The sequence below is a fragment of the Hylaeus anthracinus genome, unplaced genomic scaffold, assembly GCF_026225885.1.
Source record: "Hylaeus anthracinus isolate JK02 unplaced genomic scaffold, UHH_iyHylAnth1.0_haploid 11982, whole genome shotgun sequence".
NCBI classification, from domain to species: Eukaryota; Metazoa; Arthropoda; class Insecta; order Hymenoptera; family Colletidae; genus Hylaeus; species Hylaeus anthracinus.
Genome location: NW_026534330.1, coordinates 11,559,149 through 11,584,704, shown reverse-complemented (window position 1 = coordinate 11,584,704; position 25,556 = coordinate 11,559,149). Strand labels below are relative to the sequence as shown.

General features: G+C 40.2%; 1 protein-coding gene and 1 long non-coding RNA gene across 4 annotated transcripts in view; one reads left to right on the top strand and one right to left on the bottom strand.

Annotated features, from left to right (window-relative positions):
- LOC128886027 (inaD-like protein) overlaps positions 1–25,556 on the top strand; it is a 108,334-nt gene that overhangs the window by 52,044 nt on the left and 30,734 nt on the right. For both annotated transcript variants that reach the window (XR_008459715.1, XM_054140539.1), the window contains exons 9-19: positions 365–523; positions 2,318–2,491; positions 3,213–3,432; positions 3,616–3,917; positions 4,309–4,533; positions 4,811–4,984; positions 5,347–5,508; positions 5,584–5,826; positions 6,323–6,553; positions 16,505–16,610; positions 17,667–19,356. Coding sequence is in view for 1 of the 2 variants with exons in the window: in XM_054140539.1 (XP_053996514.1) it covers positions 365–523; positions 2,318–2,491; positions 3,213–3,432; positions 3,616–3,917; positions 4,309–4,533; positions 4,811–4,984; positions 5,347–5,508; positions 5,584–5,826; positions 6,323–6,553; positions 16,505–16,610; positions 17,667–19,356 (3,686 nt within the window). In the remaining variant the exon portion in view is untranslated. The remainder of the gene's footprint in view (positions 1–364; positions 524–2,317; positions 2,492–3,212; positions 3,433–3,615; positions 3,918–4,308; positions 4,534–4,810; positions 4,985–5,346; positions 5,509–5,583; positions 5,827–6,322; positions 6,554–16,504; positions 16,611–17,666; positions 19,357–25,556) is intronic.
- LOC128886045 (uncharacterized) lies at positions 5,717–10,580 on the bottom strand. 2 transcript variants are annotated; one of them, XR_008459717.1, is made up of 3 exons: positions 10,318–10,580; positions 5,912–6,290; positions 5,717–5,833 (listed from the first exon to the last, which is right to left on the bottom strand). It is a non-coding gene; the product is annotated as an uncharacterized LOC128886045 (long non-coding RNA). The 2 variants fall into 2 exon arrangements; XR_008459718.1 differs by having other exon boundaries at positions 10,324–10,580.

The window sequence follows — 25,556 nt, the reverse complement described above, 5'->3', positions numbered from 1 at the left end:
TCATGTAAAATTGCTAATTACCAGAAATTCAAATTCCCAAACTAACGATGACCTATCCTCGACTCGTATTCGACGAACTGAACTCGATTACTCAGCAAACTCGTGCTCGCCGAATCGCGTTTATTTGTTACGTTCGCTGAAAATTCATGCAAAGGGAACCGAACGAACGCGTGGGAATTCGTGCATGGGCAGCCGGAAATCACGATTTCGATATGAAAAAACGTTGAGGGGAAAAAGAATACACACATTCGCACGCGCCCGGGAACAATAAAATACGGGCGAGAAATAACCGAGGCGCGCACATTCGCTGGCTGGTCGTTCAATTTGCTAATTAAACATCGTTCGTTTGCACTGCGAATTGCAGGATAATCGGCTGCAGAGCGGGGACCATATATTGCAAATCGGCGATGTCAATTTGCGGGGAATGGGAAGTGAACAGGTTGCCGCGGTTCTGCGACAATCCGGCACACACGTGCGCCTCGTTGTCGCGCGGCCTGTGGAACCAACTTCACCTGACTACCAGGTATGTACCATTCATCACTTTTCTACACATGACAAAAATTGCGCTATTTTATTAGAAAGAGAATTTATTGTATTGCGTGATAGAACAGTGAAGGGTTGTTAAGTGCCCTGAAAATCGTTTGTTTGATAAGTGTCGCGCGGCTATCCTCACTTCTTGGGAGTAATAATAGTCATGAGGTTGGTAATGTTGTTTGGCTTTGATAGGTTTGATCAATGAAAGAATTCTTCTGGTATTGTTTAATTTTAAAGATGATTGTTTTAAAAATGTAAATGAATCTTTTAAAAGTATGAAAGATATAACAAGAAAGTGCAGAGTAATAAGAACCAGTGATTTCTTTCTGCTATTTCAAAAGGGCAACCCTTGTTAATAACCTATCAAACTTGTCCTTTATCAATGTAGATTTATTCTGTCCACTAAAAACTCCATTCATTGCTATTATTCGGTATTACTTTATTCGTATTCAATTTTACTTCATGCATATTCAACGTTGCTCTATGAATATTAGACGTTTAAATTTGAAAACGGTACCTCAAACGCAATATTCAGTTTTTCCGCCCTATCATCATTTGCTTTGTTCTCCATCCAAGTTTTAATGGAATCGATTAATAAAAGTTTGCCCCCCCCTCTTACCGCCCTGTAGAATTTATACGAGAACTCACGATTAAATATTATTATGGACAAAAGGGATCGCCACACTTGTCCCCCTTCTTTGATTATTATTTGCTCGGCTTCTTGCCTTCCGAAGTGCTAATGGAATCGGTTAATCGAGTTTCCACTTAATTAAATTGAACCAGAGTGATGTCATTAAATTATCGGGTAAGGTCTGTTTGTACAGTAAATACGTTATAATTGATCGCCCTACGGGCCATGTATCTGGCGAATTCATAAGCATTTTTCAAGATTGATCAAAAAAGGAAGTCAAAATATTGTCTTTTAATCATGCATATATTCCTCGGCCAACAATTACCAGTGCTAGCGTTTCATTCCCCAGCACTCGATAAATCAAAAATAAAAGTCTTATAGGTTCACCACGTGAAAAATAATTCTAGTTTAGCGGAAAACTCAAAATTCGTGAATTATTTCGTGAACATTCCTATCCCTTTGAAGGGGAAGAGACACTCAGTCACTTCCTGTGATTGGAAGCATTAGCCAGGTAGGTGCAAGGGTGGTAATCCCCTCATCTTTCGAGGTAGACAACATTAAAAATAAAACGGAAGAAATAATAAATAAAAGTTTCTTAAATAAATGGTATTCTTCCTTTTGTTATTGTGTTTTATTGCTTCTCTCCTTTCCGTCCATAAACCTCCCTCTCCTATGAAAAAAGTTGAATTCAGAAAGTTACCACACCTTTCATTTGGATACGTCCATGACTGTAAGTATAAATTATTGACAACGTTAAATTTCTCCTTGAGATGATTATGAAAAGGAGTAAACTAAGAGTCACAGTCACCTCGAAGGACAAACTAGGGGCCTAGAGATACAATTTCAAAAGCTCAGTGTTTCTGAGTCATGTACCCCCAACAGTAGAACCCTCCCCTTTGTATTTTCAAGGATTCTCCCGGTTAAAGAAACCATTCCGCCCCTATTTCTCCATTATGTTCATCTACCCTTCCAAAAACTTGGTCCATTATGAAACTTTCGTATCGCCGTTGGCATTGGAGTCACGATATACAACACTGTCTAGCTAGCTTGTCCTAGAATCCGATAATTATTGGCGATGTTCACGGACGAAGAATTCGTGCATGACGAAAGTAAAAAATCAGATACGGATTCCAAATGGATGGTGGGTTTCAGGCACTCGGTAGCCACGCTCCTATCGTACCTACGAAGATTCTCGGCGACCCGGATGAGCTGGATCGCCACCTGGTGCACAGCGTGCCGGAGACGTATAACATACGTCACGTGCAGAGCGATACGGCATACGACAACGGCTACATGTACTCGCAGGAATCCGACGTCGAGATGCATGTGAGTTTCTCAAACATTTTAACGTCTGTGGGCGCCGAAGCGAATATTTACTGTCGACCAGGTTCAGGGATAGAAAGGTTTTATATCCAAATCTGGCGAATAAAATCGAACTCGTGGAAACGAGTCAAGTATTGGCAGTTTTATAGGCTTGAATAATTATTTTTATTTTGTTCGTGTTCCTCGTTATTTTCATAATTATTTTCATGTTTTCTAGTTTGATTTAGAGTCACGTTTGGACCCTGCAAATGTGGGAATTTAATTCATTAAATTAACATGCAGGTAGAGTTTAGTTGGTTTACATACGAAGGAGGTTTTTTAAAGTCAGATGTAAAAGGATTTATGTAATTAATGTATAACGAGAATTTTCTGAGCTTAAATGTAGAATGAATTTAATAAATTAATACGTAGTAAGAACTTCCTAAGTAGACATATAAAACGAATTTATTGAATTAATATATAGGACGAATGCATTAAATTACCATTTAATAATCGTACACATAACAAGAATTTATTAAATTAATATACATACAAAATTTATTAAACTACAATTTAACAGTCATACATATAACGGGAATTAACTAAATTAATCTATAAAGACAATAAAGGCTTGGAAGCACAAAGTTTCTGTTGGACCATTTTTGCCATTCTCCACTCGATGTTACAATAATTTTATCGTAACTTGTTGATGAAACTGTTTGTCGAAGACGTTCTCGGTTCGTAGGCGAGACCTGGTCTCATCATGGACGTAGTACGCAATCCAATGCCAATTGGAGCGATCCCAGTGATACCGGCGGTCCCAGTGCAGATCCCTGAGCTGCCTGTTCTCACCATGGACACCATCGACGTTAATTCACTGCCAGAAATGGAACGCTTCACCGTCGAGCTTAAGAAGGACATTTACGGCCTTGGGATCACTATTGCTGGATACGTTTGCGAAAAGGGTAATCCATGCGCCATTTATCAGTGTCAGCTAAAACTCGAAGCTCAGACTAACTCAAACTGGAACTTTCCATTGGCTTTTGTACTAAGCTGAAACTTTGAATGAATCCTAACTTGTGGGATGTTTTTTCGTTACTATAAATTACTATCATCGTGTTCTAATTCGAGTGTTTTTTTTTTTGCAGAGGAGTTGTCGGGTATTTTCGTAAAAAGCATCAGCGAGGGTAGCGCGGCCGACTTGAGCAACAAGATCCAGATCAACGATAGAATAGTGGAGGTAGACGGCCATTCTTTACAGGGTTACTCGAATCACGAGGCTGTCGAAGTTTTAAGGCGCACCGGGCAAACGGTAGTTTTATGCCTGGAGAGATATTTACGTGGACCAAAGTACGAGCAGCTTCAACAGGCAATTGCGGCCAGCGAACTGAGACTACCTCAGCCCAGCTCGCCATCGATAACAAGTCTACCAAGCTTTCCCATTAGTGCTGTGAGTTTCCCTCGTTTATTCGAACCGTAGACAGCCTCCATTTTTCAATATTAAACTTCGAGAGTATACGTCATCCGACTTTGTTAAAAGAATAAATTAACGAGGTAGGAAGTAATAGTCCACGGAAGAAGTTAAGTTGGTAACATAATATAGTCTCCAATAATAAATCTGATTTAATGGAAGAGTCTACAGTATGTAAAATAATTAAGTACTGAGATTTGTTCGTCAAGCTGAGCTTCCTAAATATCATATTCTGCTGTTCCATTATTCTTCGTATCGTCTGCATATTATGATAATTAGAGAAATAGCTTAATAGGTCAGGATAGTGATCCCTGTACCCTGATTAACTCAATTCGCGTCCATTATTATATGGTCTACTGCTCTGTTACAGGATGGAGAAACTACTACCGAGATAGAACCGGAAGGCGAGTCACACACAACCGTAGACAGCGCTGTCCTTCAAGAAGGTGAACGTGAAAGGGCCTCCGAAGAACTGGATGATGCAGCTAACGTCGAGGCTCTATTGAGCGATCCATCCAGCGAGCTGACGCCACAAATTCGGGCCGCGATCAAGTCCAAGTGGCAGAAGATCGTTGGTCCAGACACGGAAATTGTGGTACGTAACAAAAATTTATAATTTTGTCATTTATACAATGTTTTGTAAATAACTCTCTATGGTCTAGCTATACTATCTGTTAAAATCCTTATTCACGTCATGTTGACAAACTCTATTGTCTGACTAGTAAAAGTAGGAGTTCTACGTGACAATACTTGTAGGATTCTATTTGTCAACTTTATTCAATGACGTTATGCTAAACTGCAGAGGGTTAATTAACAATTATTATTTGCATTTGAGTACAGAGATAAAGGGCGTTTCCTTTGTCTTTGAGCAGGTGGCACAGCTGAAGAAGTTCGCAGAGGGTAGCGGTCTTGGGATCAGTTTGGAAGGGACGGTGGACGTGGAGAACGGCCAGGAAGTGAGACCTCATCATTACATACGATCGATACTTCCGGAGGGACCTGTAGGACAGAATGGAACGCTGCGTTCAGGGGACGAATTGCTAGAGGTACCATCTTGTTTGTCAAGTTGAAGAATCTTGTCTCCACTTAAACGTGGTTACCATCGAAATTAACGCCTCCGGCACTTTGATGCTAACTTAAAGTTTGACAACAGCTTACTCCGCTGACGGCTAAATATACATTAATATTCATTCCAGTCTGGAGTAGCCAGCAGAGCAACTCTACATAGAGATCTCTATTTACATAAATTGAATCACTTTGAAACAATATGTTAACTGATACTGACTCTATTAAATATTCAAAATAATCCCCAGCAAGAGGATTTATAGACTACATGCCTGTTGTGCCGGAGGGGTTAACTTTTTTAGAAGGTTTACTTATTAAAAATTTTCTTTTGTTTTTCCCCAAGGTGAACGGATATCGGTTGCTCGGTATTAATCATATGGAAGTAGTTAGCGTGTTAAAAGAATTACCTATACACGTTCGTATGGTTTGCGGGAGGAACATCGCGTCGCAAGATCCTCTCTGCCCCATCGATACTGCTCAACATCAGGCTGCGTTCCAGACCAGAGTAAGACATCGAATACTCTGCGAGTGAGTAACGCGAGTCGATGTCGAGTCTAACCACGCAATGTTTATTTTGTAGAGCATTCTTGGAGGATCTCTGCAAAATTTATTGCCAACTATGGATCGTCTGGTGAAAGCCAAGTCCGATGGTTCGCTGGCCTCGACGACGACCACGGCCACCGTGACCGACGCCAGCTTGAACAAGATGAAATCACGTTCTCTGGAACCGTTGACTGGCCTTGCGATGTGGAGCTCCGAGCCGCAAATCATCGAATTGGTAAAAGGAGAGCGGGGCCTTGGGTTCTCCATTTTGGATTATCAGGTATTACCTAAACATCAACTCCGCATTATTAACCATTTGATACCTGGAATCATTTATGCCGTACTAATATTATTGTTGAACATACCCAAAACCATAATTAGGGAGCAACGTTGCAAAATTATGGAGACCAGAGTTATTAACTTCCCGATTTATAGGGGTTGTATTTTTTTAAATTTCGGATCATCGTTTCAGTTTCTGGGCATAGATAATCCAGAGGAAGAATTTAATCAGCATTCAAAACTATATTCACCCTTCCATCTCCAGTCCTACATTCTACCATCTAATGACTTTTTACTAATCACTAGTCTGTCAATTATGTCTAACCTCAAATGAAGTATCGAAACATTGAGGAAGATTAAATATTTAAATTAGATTCGTGGTTGTATAAAGAATACTTTGATTGGAAATGTTCGCCGCCCAGAGCATAGTCACTTAGCAGCAGTAGTTGAGGCGCGATAGTTCACCTGAAGCACGAAACAACTTTGCTCGGTTGCAGGATCCAATGAACCCCAACGAGACTGTGATAGTAATAAGATCCCTGGTGCCTGGAGGTGTGGCCCAGGTGGACGGGCAACTGATACCAGGCGATCGCCTTTTGTTCGTCAACGATATCGCCCTGGAGAACGCGACCTTGGACCAGGCGGTGCAAGCACTGAAGGGAGCCCCGAAGGGCACCGTTCGCATCGGCGTGGCCAAGCCGTTGCCAATACCCGACAGTATTGTCCAGGTGAGCGATCAGGACGATCGGATCGAACCGACCAGTGATAGGGATAACGAGACGACCATGTGCTCGATTATGGATAGCCACAAACAGAGGCGAGAATATTTCAGGGAGCGTAAAATGAACGTAATCGAGCCGCCCCATCACATGGATTTGATCGAGGGATTGAAGCACCAGCATAATCTTGTTAAATCCGAGAGTTTCTAAAGTGTCCAAGTTTATTTAGATAAAAAAAGAATGAAATCGTTCAAGAGCACACAGTTTTCCGAGATTATTCAGCCTCTGTTGGACAATATACATATATATATATAAATATATGTGTTCCGCGAACCCGCGTGTCTTCGAGACGATCGACTATTCACGGCAACGTTTCATGATCGATCGATTGTTTCATTGATTAGGGCTCGTGTGTGTGTGTATGTTGATTTTTTTTGTTTGTTTTTTCTAGACCTCCAAATAGCGAAGACATTTTTTAAGCTTTCTCGCTTAGTTTCTAGGATCACGCGACCGTCGCAGCGCAACGACACGTTGCGCGATTTTTCCGGCAACATTCCGTCCATTGACTTCCTGATACTTTGAAATGATACTCCGTTACGCTGTCCGGGACCGTCGAGCGATGATTCTATTCGCTGAACAGCTGATCCGCTCGCGACGAAACTCAGTGCTCAAATAGTTTTTATCGAATCGTTAAAAGTATTCATTGAAAGGGAGTCGACCTGGTTTTTCGATGCAGGGTCACGATCATTTTGTATTCGTGAGATTCCGGCATCGTTCTTTTTGATACGAGCTCGAAGTGAAGAGTATTAACCAGGGAAGGAAACAGTCAATTATTTTTAATCCTGTCAGAACTTGTGCTTTTTCTTTTGAAAGGTATCTGTTTCTGCGTGAATTTTATGGGAACAAACTTTTACCTTGAAAACTTTTTTGGAGGTTGTTCCCGTGAAACAGGTATTTTGGAACTCTTATAATCGAAGTTCCAAGGTGATAGCCATTTTAGACGAAACTATACAAATATTTTAGCCAATAGTATTTTACCTAACAAACACAAGACTTTCAAAGTACTTTCAAGGTACTTTCAAGGTGTATTACTTCTCAAGTGATTGAGAACTTTTGTGATCTGATCGTCTTATTCAAAAACTTTTATTTCTGTTTCATATAAATTTTATTCCATAACTTTTATTTAGCCATTCTCATTGAAACTTATATTACGAGAACTTTTATTATAGAAATTTCGTTTTATCTGTTTCAACGGACTAATTGAAAAGTTTCGCAACTGTTTCGACCCCTGGTATTAAGCGCCTTAGTATTATCGTCGAATCACGCAGGCCTGATATACCTTCAGTATGGCTTTACTGAATTACATTAAAGTTTATATTGTTTTCTGTTAACACGCCTCCGTTCATCTCGCAGCAATTTTTGAAATTTTATTTATAGTTATGCCACAGGATTGCTCGTTGTTCTTTGCACAGAGAAATACATAAGACTGCATCTTACCGATCAGCGTGAACTACAACGCGGTTCATTAGTAGATAGACGTTTGGTAACCTTTGGGAATCTTACTTATTTTTACTTCGATCTTTGGGATTATATATGCGATTACTTTAGGAGTAAAAATGATAATTATAGCACAACGAAGGTAATATCTTCCTTTGCAAATCGGAATAAAAATTTTACAGCGTCTATGAGTTAAGAATAAATAGGGTGCCGTACACGTTGTTTTTATTTTGTTTAACATTATCCACGAAAACCCTCATCCCTTTCATATTTTCTATGTGTCATACTAATTTATTTTATGTTTACCTGCACTGTTATTTTATGTACACCTGCGTTTTCTGTTTGTTAATTGTTTTGTATAATTCATGTTCTTTTCATTTGTGTTTTAACAGTTGGTGTCCGATCACACTTTCTTCGAATAAGATTATTCTGGATCAATTGTTTAAATAATCGTAACTTTGCTGTATTCGAACCAGATGTATTCGTTATTCGAGGGGCTTCAGCGACGAATAAACATGGATGTTCCTCCTTTATTCGTCAATTCGCTTGAATGAAAATTTATTCGTACTTTTATTCGAAGTAAAATTTATTCGAAATTTCATTCGAGCGACGCCCAGATCTGGTTTCAATACAACATCCTAACTGATCAAATACGCGTCGACTTGGACCCGAGGTGTCCTAGTCTTATCGATCGTCGAACGAAGACTCTCTTTAGGCCGTGGACTAAGCTTAGATAACACAGTGTTATCGGAGCACGGTAAATTGTCGGGAAGAAGAGATGGTAAACGAAGTCGCGTTCCCCTGCGAACGTGACCAGTGTGCGAATCCAAATCTAAAATGTTAAACCCCGACGTGACCGGTCCATCCGTGTGTCAGAGAAAAGAGAAGAGAACGAAAGGGTACGCGCGAAAACACGTGAATGGATAATAAAATACGAATAAAAAAATATATACACGGCGATTCGATTAACGCGGATGGGTTTTAGAAATGCCAACCATCGGACGAAGTAAGTACTGAACAAAACGATTGTAATAGTGAATGAAAGTTGCCTGGTAGAGTAGCTGAACAGAACGAACGGTATTTTGCATTCGACTGACTCTATTCTCACCATTTCTTCGACCTGTCCGAAGCTCACGACGGTGACACACTCGTACGCATACACACAAAAGTCACGGACACATACATACAGACATGTACACGCTACAAAACGCAACTGTCTTAGAGATCTTTGTTTTAGCAAGTTGCATTCATTTGATGAATTTTTTTTTGTTTCCACGTACAGTGATTCTCACTTTCGAGTGACGAATTCACTTGAAAGCGGGGTAGGCTGCGACCCTTGGCTCAGCCTCTGGTTCATGGATCTAGAATGTGAATGAAAGGGCAACATCGAGACTGTGGGTGGCGTTATGGATCAGTAGTTGAAAATACAGTTTGGTGAGGTTTTTATGATCAAAATGAATCCAAACACGACCCTATTTGATTTTAATCACTTTTTAGAAATTTCCAATTAAAAGTAGTTCGACTAAAGTATCGAAGTTACAAGTTTATTTTGACATTCCATTTAATTTGTATTTACAGAAATTATTTTCAAGAAGATCTACTGTTCGTGCGCCAGAAGAATTACCACATGCATTCTTTTCGCGCCCCAACAGTGCATATCAGTCGAAAGCGTTAGAACTTCAATAAAATTTCGTTAAAAACAGTCACATGAAAGCGGGGAATTACTGTACCACATTTGCCGTTTGTCTCTTTACCAGGGTAGGGGTGAGGCTGAGGGTGACGGGGAGGAGAGTGAAAGGAACTGCGTGGCTGGGAATAACTTTCGAAGGAAAAGCGTCCGTCTAGAATAAAAACGGAAAAAAAGAGAGAAAACGGTTCTCGAAGAGATTGGAACTATCGTTTGGAGGGGTGAGAGTTGGGGGAGTGAAAGAAATAGGGGAACAAACGTGTCGAGACAGTACGAATAGGGGGCGAAGGGATATAATTGAATTTATCAACAAAAAGAAAATATATATATATATCTAAAGGCAAAAACACGTGTTAAGGAAGAGGCAAGTAGAAAGAAGAAAGTTCACCAGATTTTTCTCTCCCACCCCTGAGACCCTGCCCCCGTCCGCCCTCACTGCTTCTCTTTGTCTCTGTTTTTATGTATCGCCTATTATCATTTTCTGTTCGATTCTCTCTTAACGAATCTAACGATATGTCACAGCTCGTATGTGAACCTTTTCACCTTTTTGTAGAGGTCTACTACCATTCCACTACTGTCTACTACTCACTGGCACCTTTCTTCACTATTATCAAGAGGCTCCCGTGTCCGGGGATCGATACGTGTACGTTATACCACTACTTAACACGGGGGACACGTTTATACCTGAAACTACTACTCTTCTCGACTACCCAACCACCCCTGAATACTCGAAACGAGCAAACGGATGGTATAAGCCTTTCCTCGATGGTAGCCGCTGGATAACTGCCCGCAAGTTACGTAACAACAATCGATTCTCCCGCAGGCTTCCTTTTTTCTATTTCATCACCTCGCGTGTACGTGTACTTTTTTACTTTTTCAAATACATGTTAATATACACGTATGTACACATCAGCATAGCTGTGTATATATATGTATGGTTTACCTTTAAACCGGAGTCTCGAAGGCACGCGATTAATCACTGTCGTTACTGTTCACAATCGTCATCGTCATCCTCGTTATTGTTCGCATCGATGAGTCTTAAAAATCCCGTTGCTTTCGTCGCAGGCCGATGACTTTCGTTAATGTGACCGAGTCGTATGGGTGGGGACGGCCCAACGGTGGCCTTGAGCGACCAGTTGAGTTTGAATCGACTCGGTTGGGTAGAACACGATTCTGACAGACTTATTAGAAGGTTGATACTTCCCTTTTCACTATTACTTAGTTTGTACTTTGTTTAACTTTGTGGAGATTACAAGTTATTACTTGTATTAGGTTTAGTTATTTTCGTAAAAGGGATTTATTTAAATAAAATATAATGGTTTCTTTTAGGCTATAAACAAATCATTCTGTTGCAAGTGAAAGCGTATGTATCTTTTGGCTGATACATATTAAGTAGATTCCAACAGAGAATTATTGATGAATCCACATTAATTTAAAACTCATTGAAAATCTGAATAATTCAGTGTTCTACCTAACTAACCATAGTCATCGCCGTAACTGCTGCCATTAACACTTCGTCTTGCTCAAACATATTGAAATATATCTTCCATTCATAATATCTCGCAAAAAGCATCTATATCGTCACATCGATAAGAACAATAATAACTCTTCCGCTAAGAATAGTTGAATGCAATCGCGGTGATCTACCGTGCAACACGTGCTAGCAAAACGTGAATTCACGTTGGTTGCGCTATAGATAGAGCCGTCGGACGAAGAAAGTTTCAGATTTCCTCGAAATACCTCTTCCTCCCTTCGAACTCGACAAACTAAAATTCCAGATCACCTAAAATCTTTCAAATTTATGCCGTTGAACGCTCAACCGGAAGTCTTAAGCGTTCAACTCTAAAACTGGGTGTCCAAATTGATTACGAGCACGCCCCCAACGCCAGAGACACTGCGGGAGTAAATTGGAAAACTTGAAACTATTCTTCGTCGGTTTTATCCTCGACCAAAGGCAAGGCAAAGTCGTGTTTCAGCTTTGAATCGAGTTTCCACGGCGGCGAAATGTATTACGACGCCCCTTGCTTTTATCAACGTCGTCAACTTTCCAAACGCAGCCCCGAAATTTGCCTCGCCGCTCGGTACATCACTTTAAGCTCTCGTTGCAACATCTACTTACACGAGCATGAATCATTTACTAGAAAAGGGGAATATCAAGCGGTGGCGTATGAAGTTTCGAGTTGCCTCGAATATTTAGAGGACGTACCAGAAGCGGAAAGTCGATTTAGTGTGCTCTTCAGACCTCGACTGGTAGGACTAACTTTTGGCTGGCATGCGGTCAAAGGTGACCCACATTGATCCGTCAGTACCCACGAGGAAAACTCAATTTTTAGGACTAGTAAGATGAATTTAGTTTCTTTTTTTTTACTAGCAAGCTTTCTGTGGTAATTTTGTATTTTATTGATTGTGGGGTCGAAGTGATTCACATTTAATTTTCAGAACTCACGAGGGAAGTTCAATTCTAGAACTATTAAGATGGATTTATTTTTTATTGCAAGTCTTCTACAGTAATTTTATCATTTTTTGTTTGTAGGTTCGAGTGACCCACAGTGATCTTTCAAAAATAACGAATAGTTGAATTTTTATTTCATTAATTTAAAACTCCTCGTCTTGGAGATTTTTCAAGTTAAATTTATTCTTCAGTGTACCTACATTTATTTTTCATTACTTCAAACTATGCACATATATTTTCTCTTATTGTCTAACTCAGCTTTATTGAGAAAGTTGTTTCACCTCGATCAATTATATTAATTTTTTTGATGAATCATATTTATCAGAAAGCAGGTCTTCGACATAATCTTTAGTGGAAAATTCCAAATGGAAAACTCTTGGAGAAGGTCAGGGTTCATACCCCCGGAAGCCTCGAGTGCTACCAGTTGTAAGAACCCGGTCAGCGCAATCCTCGAATATCTCATTATACTTCATCCTATCAGTCGAGGGTTTAATTTCGTTCTCGCGTTGGCGTCGTTTTGACATCGAACGCTATTCCTCGTTTCCGCTAAACGATTCGAGTCCGGTGCAAAAGCATCTCTAGCGTCTAACACGTTAGCGCTTGTTTCTTGGTAGAGATCAAAGATGAGCAAAATTTTCATTATATAGCAGTTTGTTTGCGTTACACTTTTACTCGTTCATTCGTTCTATCAATCAACCTGAAATTTCTATTCAACGAGTGGAGAATACAAATTTCCGTATGTTTTTATCGTTTCCAATATTCCAAACGTTTATTTAGATAAAACTTTTGCTCATCTCTGGTAGAGATTAGAGGGAATGCTCCGCGTGGAATGCGTACGGCCGATCACGGTACTAGCCATTGTTTTTAATCGGGACCGTTATGCACGATGTTTCATAATTCCTTGTACAATCGAGAGTAGACTGATTTCTTGTCAAAAAATGAGTCGAAAATGTAGAAGAAAGTTTTTTGATGAGAAGCTTCCTTTCTGAGATCATTGACTTCAAATACGCATGGGGAGCGTCGATTGAAATACAATTCACTTAATAAATCTTATTCCACGCATTATTCATGAATCTTATTACAGAGTATATTAACTTACTAACAGAAACTTGGTTTTCAAATTAATATATTCAAATTTATTTTTTTAAGAAATCCGAACGATCAAGTGCCCACGTACCCCAAATATTTTTAAATTCAATTATCTCGCCAACGGAGCCCGATAGAAAAAAATTGCAACCTACATTTTCAACTCATTTTTAGACGAAGAATCGTTCCCTCTCGGTTTTACCACAGATTACGCAACACCTTGTATAGCGTCGGTCTTTGCACGCGTTCCCGCTACTAATTCGGCAATTTTATTTTCATTTTCAGGGCAATGCTTAAACGTCCGCACCGGGACCGTTTGCGAAGCAAGTTCGATCAATTTGCCGCAGTTAACCGACCAAAGAACGAACAATCGAACGAAAAGCGAATAGAAAAAAAAAAATATTGAAAGATACACACGATGTGCACGTCTATGACCGTTTTATTAATAACAATGATATTCATATCCGAAAGCAATGACCAATCATGATGTAATATTATACATGAGTGTTTTCTTTTGCCTAAACGTGTTCTTCGTATGAAACACCCTCCACGTTTCCCATTTTTTATCGTTTCAGCCTTATCATGCGTTATCGGCGAGGCTTACCTTGCCTGATCGAATATTTTCCAACGGACTGTAGGAAAATGCCTTTTTATTTTCCACTGGAGCTCCCGTAGAAAATGGATTTTTATTTTTCACTGGAGCATTCTTGTAATATTTTCCACGCGCCGTAAAAGTGAATAGAAAATTTAAAAAATCGGAACGTTAATCTATCAAATTGTTGATTCGACATTCATCTATCATTATATTTGTTTTATCCTTATATTATTATAATTATTTCTCTCTCATTAATCACTTTCGTTGTATTGTTTAGTATCCATAATTTTTTATGGATATCTGTTTAGGAATAAGTAGAAGTATCAGTTTATTTATCAACAAGACAATCGATTTCGCAATTTTTACATCGTAGGATGTATTTTGCGAATAGGTAAGTTTTCAAGTTCATACTGTTTGAAGCGATATATCGATTCGGTGACTTTCATATTGTCTTTGAGACGTATCACCAGAATGTAGGAAGTACGAAAGTTTTTATTTCTCTGTGATATTAAATTGAATGTTGAATACTCAATTTAATATTAAACAGAAAAATTAGTTTTAAATTTATTCTGAATTTTCAAGGCGCCCCCGTGGAGGTGCAGCCCCTCGATATTTTTTTTGAGGCTTCGACAGCCAATTCGCGCGCGTCATACTCCCTCCCGAATTTCCGCCGCGCGATTTTGCTCGCACTTTTCGGTAATCTATTTGTCAAATTTGAGCTGGATCGAAGCACTCGACGGAAAGGTGAGGATAAAAACGAACGAGTCGTTTGACTCGCGAAAATGCTTACTTGTCTAATGAAACATTAATGCTTTTTGTCTTACATAACGGGATGTCGACTTCCATCAAGACAAAAGATTCGGATCTTGGACGAAAGACTGAAGTGTGTTTATCGAAAGAGTTTTTCAGTAGGCGATACACCCCTTTGAACCTGCTGTCTTCTCGCTGAAACATTATTTAACCCTTTGTCTGCTACATAAAAGTCCTCACAACTATCGAAATTTTTATTTAGGAATTTTCTAGAATTTACTATATTGAAAATAGTGTTTTTAGTACTTTTACATGTTTATATTTGCTGGAATACACGATCAAGTGAATAGATAATAATAAATTAATTATATTTAGTGCCTGGCGTCGAAGGGTTAAAAATGGAGAGTCTTTCAACTACACCCTGTACACTTTGTACATACAATATCGCTTTCAACGTGTTGTACTTTTTATCAAATACACTGCCCAAAGTATTTTATTTTAGTTTTTTATTTTATAACAAAGTATACGTCAGATGATCGAGTTAAAAGGGATACCAGATACAACTTTTTGGCTTTCGTTGACAATTCTGACTTATTTTTTAATTTTTTCATATATTTCTAGGTACCATTAATGCAGATAAACATTGTGAAATTAATTTCAATGAGGGTTTTGCTATCACTGATTAATTCAGCAGTGAGAAGGTTAATTAACTGTTTGAAAAAGTCGACAGTGAAAGTAGCTGTGATTGGCTATCCATGCACTTCGTATGCTAGTGATTGAGTACACAAATATGTCGTCAGTGTATGTTATCATCAGCACTAATTACCACTGGATATATATATATATATTTATCCTTCTATTTTGTGGCTAGTTAAGAAATTGGACGATTTTTTACAAGTTTCATGATCCTTTATTCGAATATTGAGTCAAACCATAAACAACGCAGTAGAATCGTCTACATTGGTGTAATACATATCGAGTGAAGATGTGAGAAAGATGAAAACGATGTAGTCAAAATAGCTATGTAAATAGTAGTTAGTTATTCTTTCTCTTAAATATTCCAAATTGTCGCTTTATCTCGAAGTCTATTCTATCTGATACATAAAGCTGTTTGTAATATAATTTCCAATTCTACTATGATACTTGTTGAGCTCGTATTGTTTACTGTTGAGTGAAGGTGCTGCTAATGATTTGTTAAATTATTTGTAACTAACTTTTGCTCGAAACAGCTCGCAGTATTGTCTGCCACGCTGTGTCTGGCACCGGACGATCTGTTTCCACTTGCACTTCCACGCTTCTACTGAACCAAACAAAAATTGTATTATACACAAGTCCTAACAAATATTCACAATAGAAACATGATGATTCAGAAAATATCACTGCAAAATATCTAAAAAAAAAAAAAATATTAGTTATTGTAGATAGACAAATTGAAGAAGAAGATTTCAAGAGGTGCAAAGTTCTTACATTGTGAGTTTTACTATTTGAAATAATCTTGGACAAAAATTTCTTTAATTTCAAAGAATTAACACAAAAATACTTGTACTTTATATTACTTGTACTTTGTATTACAGCATATTGATTTTATTATTTTCAGTATACCTGTACAGTTTAAAAGCATTCAGTTCATGGATATCTGACGATAATCATTCGTTATCGTTAGCAGCACCTTCACTTTGGTCTCTATCGTTTCACCTTAAAATTACGCTTCGAGCTACCGATTGTACTCTTTGAAAGTAGCACTCTGTCGAATCGCTTTTCTTCCCACGCGTAAATCGCTCCCAACTTCTGTCGCGACTAGAGGCGAACGCTGTGGACATGCTTGACGATGACAATAATTGCCTGATTTTTCTCGGTTTTTTTTTATGTCTCGATGACCGATCCCACGGGTAGAGGGTGCCGCCGATTTGTCCCGTGAGACGCAGCAAAAGCTTCCCCAACGAAACCGAAACGACAGATCACGCAGCCGAGCTCGAGGATTTCCTCTCCTCAAGATCAGGTATTCATCTATTCGATCGTCTTCCATCCCCCTACCCCCAAAAAATTTCACAAGAAGTATCCAATGTAGAGTATACAATTTTTAATAGTTTACATTTTCCATAAACGTTGAAATTTGATCATGGAAGCAATCAGTAAATATTCATCGCCTAAGTGAATTTTTCACACGTTGCACAAACATTCTGCATCTCTCTCAAATTTAAAGACTATAATACGCAGTGTAGCTGCATTTGAGAATTTTATTTTATTTTAATAATAAATGATTAAGAAATTTAGCTTTGAATATATAACAAGTGGATTATGTAAGACTATCAGGGGTCCAAGATCTATAGAATACCATCTTATACCTTATCCCAGAACCAAATCTTTGTCCCCGTTAGTTTTTATTTTCTGATTTATCGCTGGAATTTAGAGCACACGTGAATTCGCATAACTAGGTCACTGCTTGGCAATAATATCAGTAATAAGAATTCAGTGGCTCGAGTGAATCTGGCATCGACTAAAACTTCATTTTCCACACTTCCTACTCTTCTTAGATCCCTAAAGACCCACCTACTACAAACAACACCTTCTAAAAACAACTTGACAAAAATTTACCCTCCACTTGAATTAATTTTCACTTCAACAGTCTTCAGCCTCCAACAGTAAATGCTCAAAATTAAATTCTCAATCTGACTTCTACATTTCAACTGTATTATACAATTTATCAAAACAAAATCCCCACTTTCCAAACATTCGAAGCATTCTTCAATATTTTCAAAAGTTCCCCCATACTATTGTACAATTTACCAAAACAAAATCTCCACGTTTTCAACATCCAAAGCACACTTAAACATCCCCATAAGCCACCTCCTCCGATGCTATGTATCTAAGAGTCCACTCCGTCCTGCAACCCTCGATTACCGAATTGACTATCCCGCGCGTCGCACAATTAGCATTTTGTATCGCGGATACCGCAGCGATTGCAGTCGCGTGCTGGTCAGATCAATAACTGGCTGCCAAGGCGTCGCGATCGCCGTAGAAATGCTCTAATCGTGCCGGTTGCGAACGTCCTCAGGAGTTACGGAGCTGTCGATGGACAAGCCAGAGACGGACGAGGAGGACGAGGACCACTGGAAGGACGCTTCCCCGCTTACGCCGACCTACAGCCCCGCGAAGCGTTCCCTGAAACCATTCGTCGAGCCATCGAGGACTGTGGAGGCCGACATCCACGAGTTCCAACCCTCCAGCGGCCCCTCATCCCCCAAAAGAGACGTTCTCGCCAGTGGAACATCGCCAGAAACGAAGTACGGTCAGGACGTGGCCACTGAAGTCGAGAAAGCAACGCCCAAAGTGAAGTTAAAGCGAGAGCCACTGGTCAAAGACGAGGAGGAACGATCGATACAAAAAGTGCCTGAAACCGAAACGTCTGTCCAGAAGCGCACAGACCAGGAGAGAAGGAGAGGCTTGAGGCGCATGGACTCGGTGGATAGGATGTCCACGTCCAGGGAGACCCTGACCAGGAGGGACTCCGCGGAGAAGGGCGCCAAGAAGAAGATACTCAAGGATAACGAGGCCAGAACATCTAGAAGAAGAGTGGACGAGGAGGTGGATTCCAGGAGGTTGGACTCTATAGGCAGCGAAGGATCCACGAAGAGGAGGGATGAGGAGACGAGGTTTTCGAGGGAGCACAGGAAGAGCCTCAAGGAGCAGGAGTGCATCGAGAGGGTCACGGAGTTCCTGGCGAAGCATAGTTTGGGGTACATGGAGGCCCCTAGCATTGTTCCAGAGGCCATGGGCCCAGAAATCATTCAACCAATCAGTGAGCCTCCAGATATCCCCAAAGAACAAGCTCAGCGTCCATCCACTCTAATCGAGCCTCGTCCTTCTAAAGGAACCATGGAAGATAAGAAAGAAGTCGCTCACAAGTTACCTGAGGAGTCGAAAGTCTCCAAGACGCCTTCCTCGGTAGAATCTGAGAAGCCCATACCACTGGAACGAGTTTCAGTGACCGTCGAGGAGCTGAAGGTGGTGACGAGTCCCGAAGCAGAGACGTCAGGGACGAAGAGGAGGAGCTCGATGCGCAAACGAACCTTCTCCAGGGAGTCCTCCAGGGAATCCTTGCTGGACGACACCAAGAAGGAGGTCAGGATACAGGAAAACGTCGAGGAGATCTTCTTCGAGGTTCCCTGCGAGCAGGTGGGGATCCTCGCAGAGATTCAACTTGTGAAGGCCAGGATCATCACCGCTGAAGAAGCAGCTGCCAACCGGTTAGAAGAACCCGCTACCAGGGTAGAGGTTCACTCTCCACCGGAAATAGTCTTCGTGTCGGACGCTTTGAGGGTCAGAACAGGGCGTGTGCCCTCCCCAGAGACTGTGGACAAGTCTTTGCTGCAACTGGCGAGCCTGGCTAAGTCTACTTCGGAGAATACTCTGGTTGGATCGAGGGAGCAACTGGAGGAAGAGAACAAAGTGTCCCAGAGGAACATCAAAGCTGAGATACTGTTGGATTTGTCGAAGGTGGACGTTGGCGAGGGGACGAAGACCGATGGCGAGAGGAAGGAGAGGAAACTGAGTAGGACGGGCAGCGAGGGGTCGAAGAGGGCTGCCCTGAGGGCTCAGGCCAGGGCGAAGGAGACGGATGGGTTCAGGATTGGGAGCTTGGCGCAACCTGATCAACCTGAGCTTACGGTTCTGGTGGAGACCAAGGCGGAGAGGAAGAGAAGTCTTGACGACGTGGGGGATGGACTGGTCGAGGATGCTAAAAAGTGAGTGAGTATGGATAGATATTTTGGTTGAGTCGAGGGTTGATGGGGCAAGTTTTTTTTTAATGGGACTGGGGTTGATCCTCTGCGTTAGGTCTGGAATGGAATTTAAATATTGATGAGCACACTGTATAGGATGTAGACATTTTCCTGTTAGCTTTTTCCAAGCACTCCTCTTCGTGAATTACATTTTTCTTTTTCTGTATTTTTCTACATTTTTCTTTTTCTGTATTTTTCTACATTTTTCTGTACTTCTCTTTAAATATTTTCTTCTTTTTTTTTGGATATTCAATTTTTGGAATTTTACATTTTTACACTTCCATCTTCTTCATATTAGGTTGTCCCGAAATTTTCTTTCGCGAGTTGCACTCGATTATTTTATGTGGTCGTGTTTATATAAATAGACGATCTAATTTCATAGATATTCATGTTGTAACAGTAATAGAGCAAAATGAATCATGCACAATTCAGTAATGTAACATAAAACATAAACTATTGTGCATGTATTACTTAATAATAAAGCGAAAGAAACTTTTGGGACAACCTAATATTTACAGTCCTTCATAAACAAAGTTTTTAATATCGTTAGTAGTTTTATGAAGGTATATAAGACTTGTTTGTAGGCATAAATAAGAAGGGGACACTGATATAAGGGTTTCCCCCTCGAAACAGGGGTGTAATACTTGAATTAAACCAATGTACACATATTCCAAAATTCAAAATTGGAATTTTTCCTTTTTATTAACAATTATGCTCGAATTCTAAATATATAGTATTTTCAAGTTCATCGAACTTCTTTAAAAATTAAAATTTGACTAGAGTCTTCCTTGAATAATTTATTAAGTTCTATTAAAATAATTCAACGAATTTAGTTATGAATTCGTCAACCTAAATGTACCTTCTATTTATAAACCGCAACCACAGGCAGTTCTTTTCTCAGGAGGGATGCTCTCCAAAAATGTTTGCAGAGAGTTTCAGTTTAGTAGAGAGATTACACAGGATTAAACAAGCGAACGTTGAAACCCCGAGAAATGCGCACAATTGATTGGAAATCTAGGTCGCCTGGAATATCACAGAGTGTTTCGCGACCCGAAAATTCTATCGTCAGAGGCCTCTCTCCCTCCTTTCTATTCTTTTACCGAGCGATTGAAACCAAAATAGGCACGGCAATCAATTATTTTTCTTTCCGGCGTCGAATGTCTTGGAGTTCGTTCGAGGGGCGTTACGAACGATCGCTTCAACGTTTCCGTCGTTGTAACACGACACTGACGCGAAAACATATTTTTTACCGTTCGCTTTTATTGCTGTCCGATGAGCGTTCTCGTTTCTCGTAAATCCGCGGAATAATAAATTGAGAGGACGTTGCTTCGGGATACTTTACAAAAGAATACTCCATGGAATTGTATTCCTTAAAATTTTTGTAATTATGTGACGCGTTTAAATGCCGATAATGTCAAATTAAAGAAATATTTAACGTAATACTAATTAAAAAAGAAAAATAGCAAGTGGTTAAATATATGTCCACAGAATATTTAAAAAACAATTTAGAATTTTATAAATTTGGAAGTTACAGAAATAATCTTAAAAATTTGCAATTCGATGAATGTAATATAAAAATCATATGTCAGTCTTCCTACACTAAAATTCGTCTTGTTACCGTGTAAAACTTCGAAATCTATATTTGAACTACATTCGACCTATCGCTACTTACGTAGATACACCGTGTACGGCTTCTTCGAGGCTAACCATACTGCACATACTCATAATCGATTTTCTTTTTGCACAAGTCGAGAGTTCTACGCAACAAAATTCCTCCAATTTCAAAATAAATATAATCCAAGTCTAGACAATTCAACCATGAAAACAAAAAGTCCCTGCTCGTTTAAAATGCGATTTCAATGGCAGATAAAACGGATCCATTGTAGGAACGGATAATCATGAATGTTTTATGGACAAAAGCCTCTTGTTCTTTCAACTATTCGACGACTTCCTTCAAAGAGAATACCCAGCCGTTTCTTTTCAACGACTCTGAACGAAGCTTTTCCGAAGTAGTCGATATTCCATAGGCTGGGAGCATCGATCTCCGCCTAGTATCATTCTCTGCTTTCCCCTTCCCCTTATCATCGCGCACAGTCGAGCTTCAAAAATACACGAAGCCGTACAACGTACACCCAAGATGTTCACTGAAAAGATTCGCATTCCTCGGTGGCTGACCAAGCTGGACGTTGGAAAGTAAAGCTGCAACGGAGTGAATAAACTTAAACTTATTGTGGACTGCAGCTTAAAAAGACTGCCATGGAAATGCGTCTGAAAGAAATTTGTTTAGACCTCAAATAAGGGCCGTCAATTGGAGAATTTCTACAGAAAAGACGGCTTCATCGATTGCTTTAAAATTTGGCACATAGCTTTAGCGACTGGTGAAGAGTGTATACGAATTTTACTGCATTGATGAAATTCATAGTTTTCGTTGAAAAAAAATATGTTGAAGAAATTGGACGTAGAAATAATTTACCTCGACGCTTCGTAAGAAGATATCTTGGAATATTTATAACTCGTATAAATCATTTTTGGGATTCAAGAAAAATATATTCAGGGAGCTTCATCCTTCTAGATTAAAACAAAACAAAAAAAGAAAGAATTGATATCTGTAATAGTTTCGGGGTTAAAAATTCATTCGTAAAGGCAGTTTTCGTAAAGTGTGATAAAGACTGGTAAAACGTATAAACTTTGAGGACCCGTATTTCGTGAATAATCGTGAATCCAGAAAAGTGATAACTTAAACCCCGACTACATTTCTACATGGACATTTCTCATGGACTGCAGCATATTTCAACACATACTCCCATAGCCGCGTTATAACTTGGCCCGTCATCCCCTTGTCTAGATGCCAACGATAGGCCAAGGCCTGGCATACAGAGGCAGGAATGACAGTGTTTATGAGAATGAGTGACGCAGCGTTTGCTGGTGGATACGCCTGTTGGACCTGGCACATTCGTCAGCGATTCGGTGAACTTGTTTGACATTCACCTTTCAAACAGTGGCGTTGAACGCGCGGGCACGGAAGAGATCTATTCTCTTCCAATTGTGCAACCAGCCAGAAGCCCGGCTCGCGTGTGCGAAACAAACCAAATACATTTCGTCTTTCGACCCTTAACCTTATCCAACCAGCCCGCCTATCTCGTCGGGGGACGCGAACCCCGAGGGAAGTCGAATTGAAACACAACGAGGGAAACAGGAAGCGAACACGGAGGCTGGCGTCACAGACGACGCTCGAATGGCCACGAAAGTGGGTTAGAGGAATAGAAAGCATCGGCGGCGGAGCGGAAACCGAACACGAATATAAATATAGGAGAGTGTAGTCGATGTCTAGAGACGAATAGAGACGATAAAAGATAAGGACGAGACGTCGTCGGTGCCGCGTACCGGAGGAAACATGATGGCGGAACGACGCTGAAAGAAACAGAAGTTAAAGCCGTAACTATAGGTAACCGAAACACGGCGGCGACGGTTGGAGGGGGGAAAGGGATAAAGGGAGATGTACAGGGTGAATCAAAGGATGAACGAAGGGTTTATTCGGGGATTTGAGAAGTGTTTTTTGGGAAGGTGGCTACGGGGAATTGGAATTGTTTGGAATAGTTTTTGGTCATTTGAGAATCCTCGTTTGGCATACATGTTTATTGTCTCTGGAGGTATTCTTCCCTTTATTTATTTTGTTCGTAACGTCGACTTCGATCATTTTCCAAATATCTTTTTTCGCAAATTTAGTTTTTCCTAATCTCGTACTACTTTGCAAAATTTTCTTATCAATTTAAAAGTCTACATCAAGAATAGTAGAGTTTTCATACAATTACAAATATGTTTGCAACAAAAGTTGAGATCAGTATATGTAGAGCTCTCAATCCTAATCCATTATTCAAACTTGTCCGTACCTCTTTGAACTGCTTGACTTTTGACCCTCTTCTATTTATACAATTCTCTCGCAAACTTACAGGTCTCCCCAACGAGAGTAGTGTTTTCATGCGATCTCAAACATCTTTGGGTCACCATGTCGATTCATAAATCGTCAACCATTATTTAAACTAAATATTCTCCACTTCTATGAACACTCCTTCTGTTTATGCAAGTCTCTTACAAACTTATAGACCTCCACCCTTAGAAAAGTAGACCTTTCATACAATCTCAAACACGTTTATACCAAACCTTGACTATCCATATAGCCTTCCAAATCGTCATCCCTAATTACAGCAAAATTCTCTCCACCTCTTCGCACGTTTCAACCTCCCTTCTTTCTATTTATACAATTCTCCTAAAAACTTACAACCCTCCAGCCCTCAAAAATGTTTGTATCGCACCTTTAAAACACCCCCAAATCGTAATCCCTAATTAAAGCAAACTTCCTCTTCCCCCACCGCGAATTTTGACTCGCGCGGTAGAACCGCGGAAGGAACGGAGAAGGAGAGGTTTTTGCCGCAACGAAGCTCTGCTCGGTACTTACCCCCACGCAGTCTCCCCTTCGGCAACTGAGTAAATCGCGTGGATTCACCCACCGTCACGGTTGGCTGTGTGCGTGCCGTGCACTCGCGGGATACAGCTGGAGAGGTGGTTGCTCGCGATTAGTCGTGATTCGGACCGCCTAGGCGTCGCGTGCTCTCCGTCTCGCGACAGTTAGAGAGAGAAACGTTGGACGCCACGCGACGTCTGCGCCGCTCGCGTGTGTTTGTGCGCATTCGCCTCGCGCCTACGTGCGCGTTTGTCGCGAGTGCACGCGAACGCGCGCCACGTTTTCGTGTACACGCGGCTCGGAGTGTGTTGTTTATTAGATCAGAGTAAGCCAGTTTGCAGTGACGCACGGCCGTCCAGAGACACGCCAGTGAACACCTTGCCTTCGTAGCGGAACGTGACAGAGGTACCACGACTTTTTCCACCCGCGATTTAACGCGAGTTTTTCCACCCCGCCCCCCCTTTTTGACTAAAAAAATTTCAAACGACCCCAGAGTTGCTCCTTAATACCGCGAGTTCGCACCGTGGCCCTTCACCTTTCGACTCGCTGCGGATCCGAGGAAGGTTGTTAATCCGTTTGGAATTAGGGCACGGGAGAAAAAAGGGGAGTTCTGAGATCAGGAATACAGTTGTGGGGAGTTAAAGTAATTGCTGAGTGAAAATTGTTCGTTGGGTAATCGAGCAATTATTTGACTCGTGTTCATTAATTTTCGCGAGATTGAAGTTTGATTTTAATTGAGTGGATTTTTGCTAATGTCAGTGGATAGGTCAGTTTTGATATTTGCGAGGTTTACGTTTATTTCGTGGATTTCGGAGCTTATTTCAATTTTTCTAACCGGGTGCTTAACCTGAATCGAGTCACGAATTACGTTTGGAACGTCGTTTGTGTTATCTGAGTTTTATGATAAATAGAACAGTTCATTAATTGCTGTAGTGACTAGCAAATTTGCTCCACTTTCAATTATGAAGATAGGAAGCATTTCTGTTTAAGACATATTTATATAAAATTAATAATTTGAAACGTACGAGTGAGTCGAATAAAAAGTTCTTGGAATTTAGATAAGTTGAATAGATCCCACGTTGTGAGTTGAAGCAGAGATGGGCAAAATTCATAAAAGTAAATCTCATTTGATTCGTCACTTGTTAACTAAATGTATATTACAATTCTGAATTATAAAATGAATAGTTAAATAAAAATTGGAATCTTCAACATATAATCTGAATCATATTATGACTCTTGATAAATAAATAAATATTACGATTGAAGGTATGGAATAAATAGTTCAATTACAATTACAATTTAGAGAATTAGAATAAAATTTGCTTGTCTGTTCTGATCGATGGAGTTCCGGTGAATCGTGGCACATAAGAGTTGTTTGTTTTGTTTTATTTCGCGAGGATTGGGGAACTGGTCACGAAACGATCGAGGATTGAATTCTTAACAGTTCGCTGGGTGTGCTGTGCAGGTAAACCTCGCGCAAAAAGGCGCTTTGAGACAGAAACTGCGACGATCCTTCTATGAAACGACGCTTCGAGAACACACGGTTTCGATTTGAACGACTTCAGGGGCTGTTCTAGTCACGGTACAGAGAAACAGGGGCGTCTTTGGAATTTTATTGAACGAAAACGATTCATGATATCTGTTCGAAACTTTCCGTCGTTATTGATACAAATCACAAGAAGTTATTTAAATTTTTTCCTGC